This window comes from Alosa pseudoharengus, unplaced genomic scaffold (genome assembly GCF_046254945.1).
Source record: "Alosa pseudoharengus isolate Yale_2024_CS ecotype anadromous, Long Island Sound unplaced genomic scaffold, YU_APseudo_1.1 YU_APseudo_1.1_scf_17, whole genome shotgun sequence".
Classification (NCBI taxonomy): domain Eukaryota; kingdom Metazoa; phylum Chordata; class Actinopteri; order Clupeiformes; family Clupeidae; genus Alosa; species Alosa pseudoharengus.
The window spans coordinates 32,918,253-32,921,178 of NW_027468640.1; the positions used below are offsets into that span (position 1 = coordinate 32,918,253).

General features: G+C 50.9%; 1 protein-coding gene across 3 annotated transcripts in view; it reads left to right on the forward strand.

Annotated features, from left to right (window-relative positions):
• Window positions 1-2,926, forward strand: part of arrb2b (arrestin, beta 2b) — a 57,021-nt gene that overhangs the window by 26,944 nt on the left and 27,151 nt on the right. For 2 of the 3 annotated variants that reach the window (XM_076289355.1, XM_076289356.1), the window contains exon 2: window positions 2,328-2,358. The exons of the other annotated variant lie outside the window; for it this stretch is intronic. In XM_076289355.1, the coding sequence (XP_076145470.1) occupies window positions 2,328-2,358 (31 nt within the window). The remainder of the gene's footprint in view (window positions 1-2,327; window positions 2,359-2,926) is intronic. 3 annotated transcript variants of the gene reach the window in all.

The following is a 2,926-nucleotide window of genomic DNA, read 5'->3' on the forward strand; positions in this document are numbered from 1 at the left end:
CGTGTCCTGTGTCCCTCTGCTCAAGAGGCAAAATCTGGTCAGTGGGGAGTAGGGAGGGTCGGAACACCCTAGTGTCCCTAAAATGAGATTAGAGTGACCGAGAGAGAGAGAGAGGAAGGAAGGGAGAGAGTGTTTGTCATTTTTATATTTTGTGACATGAATGTGAAGAGGAACTCTCCCACCCACCAGGGGCTGTGGCTTTTTGAACATCACACACACACACACACACACACACACACACACACACACACACACACATACAGACACACACATACAGACACACATGCACGTACGCATAGACACTCACAGACAGATGCTTGTGCGCAAGTGTGTGTGTGTGTGTGTGAGAGAAAGAGAGTGAGTGTGTGTGGATAAGAGGGGGGTATTTTTGTGTTTTTTTCCATCTTCCTGTGATCTTGCTCTCCTAGCTGCTGACTCTGCTGCTGCTGATGGCCCTGCATTGTTAGTTAGTGCTGAGGCCTGTTTTCTCTCTCTCCTTTTTCCCCTCCTCCTGTTCTTTCTCTTCACCCCATTTCCCGCCTTCTTTCCTCAGCCCCCATTTTTTTTTTGCCCTCCTCCACTTCCCTCTGTCCTTTTTTTTCCCACTCTTCATCTGGATGCTCTCTCTCTCCCTCGTTCTCCTGCCATCTCTCTGTGTTCATGTCTTCTCTCTTTCTCTCCCCTCCTCTTTGTCTGGGTCTGGTGCACCAGTGCCACTTTTTTTGTCCTTTCAGATTGAAATGAGGCATTTGTCAACAGCGCCTTGTTTATCGTCTCCGTCTCATTCGTCTTGTTTATAGCGATGCACACACGCACACGCACACACACACACACACACACACACACACACACAAATGTGCCATGCTATTTCGTCTCTCTTTTTCCCTCAGTCTGTCACGCTGTGTTTATCCCATTTAGGGAATTGTATTGTACCCTCAGCCTTCTCCCCACCCCCCACCCTTTGTCTCTGTCTATTTATTTCTCTCTCTTTCTCTATCCTCTCTCTCTCTCTCTCTCTATTTACCTATTCACCATTCCCTCTTCCCTTCTGCTCTCTTTCTTCTTCCCTTCTTCTCCTACTTTCTCTCCTCCTCTCTGCTGTTCTCCATCTCTCCCTCTGTCTCATACTCTCTCTGTGTCTGATTCCCCCCCCCCCCCCCCCCCCATCAGTCTCTCTCACCTATTGTCACATCTCTTCAGCTCAGTGGTGTGTGTAGACCCCCCCCCTCCCGGACCCCCTTCACGCCTAACCTGAGTTGACAGCCGTATCCACACGCCAGCTGACTCCCAGGCTGTGTGCTACCATAGCCTCACCACCAGGGGGCCCAAGTCTCCTCGCAGGCAGGCGCTGTGTCACCTGTAGCCACCAAGCCATTTAGGCGGGGATCACATTAGCCAGCGGCAAGCGGCAGGTTTCCTATTGTTCTCTATGGTTCGGCAGCGGAACGGTGGCAACGCTGGCGTAACGCTAGTGTTGAGCAAGCTGAGCGTTGAACTCGTTCCAACTTTCAAAGCGCAACGCGAGCGTATTCAATTGACAAACCGTTTGTGTTGCTTAGGAACGAGACAAAACGTATTATGGTCTGAGCGTTGCGTTACGTTTGCCGCTGCCGCTGGCTAATGTGATCCCCGCCTAACTCACATGCTGTGCTCAAGTCCATGGGGGTGGTGAGGGACTTCTCAGTCCCTCTGCTGAAGCCCCAGGTGCAGTTCTGTGTGTCTGTGGGGGGCGGGGGGTTGGGGGGGGGGTTGGCTCGTCGAGAGCACCACTGGTGAAATTGGCAAGGTGCACAGCAGGGAAACACTGGACCCATCAGAAACATGCGGCACAAGTCTGCGGTGAGGTCAGGAGGTTGATGGAGAACCGCTGACCAACTGAATGGACATGTCAAGAGCACCTCCAATGCGACAATGGCACCCATTTCAACCTCGTGGTGGCTCAAAACCCAGTAAATAAACACAAACAACATGCTGTGTGCTTTGAGCACATTGGAGAGCGACAGCTCAAATACATCACTAGTTCTGGCACTAAGGGAATTCAAGCCCACACATAGGGAATGGGCCTTTGTACTTCTCCATTCCTGTGTGTATGTGTGTGTGTTGTTCAGGACATTGTGGTCGTGAGTCAGGGCCATGTAGCGTTTCGAAAGACTTTATTTAGGTCTCACTTAGCTTGTGGTGAGCGGGTGATGAAATGCTTAGCTGATTCATGGGGGATGGATAAAGTTTAAAGAAGAACTCCAGGCTGATGTGATGGGAGTTTGGGATAATGCTGTGTCGCTCTGCCTGTCTGTCTGTCTGACTGTCTGTTTCTCTTCTTTTTGCAGAGTCTTCAAGAAGTCCAGCCCTAACTGCAAGGTAGGAAATGCAAAATACCAATTAAATCCAGTCCCTCTGGTGCATCAGATATCTGTGTGTGTGTGTTTGTGTGTGTGTGTGTGTGAAAGAGGGAGTATAAGAAATACAGAGTGTGGGAGAGGAATAGGAGTTCCTCATGTCCTCCCAAAGGATTGTCATCTTCCTCTGGGTTGGCCTCGATTCTTTCTCTCTCTCTCTCTCCATCCATAGTGTATTATTTTTGCACCTCCCCTCCCCTCCTCTCGTATCCCTTGCAGGCTGCCATCAGACATCAGTTCCCAAGGCAATCTCTCCCACCTTACCCCCCCTCTCCCCCCCCCCCCCCCCCTCTCATACACGCCTTCCTGCAGTTTGTGCTCCTCAGCTGCCTCTTGGCTCCTGTCTCCAGTAGAGACGCTGCTTTGTTCCTCTCCTCACTGCCATTTCCTCTCCAGCTCTCTCCCTCTCTCAGCTCTTGGTCTCTCCATACTTTCATCTTTCCCTCATCTCCTCTCTGTCTGCCCATCCCTCTGGTCTTCTCTTCGCTTCTCTTCTCTCTGTACTGTCTGTCTGTGTGTGTGTGTGTGTG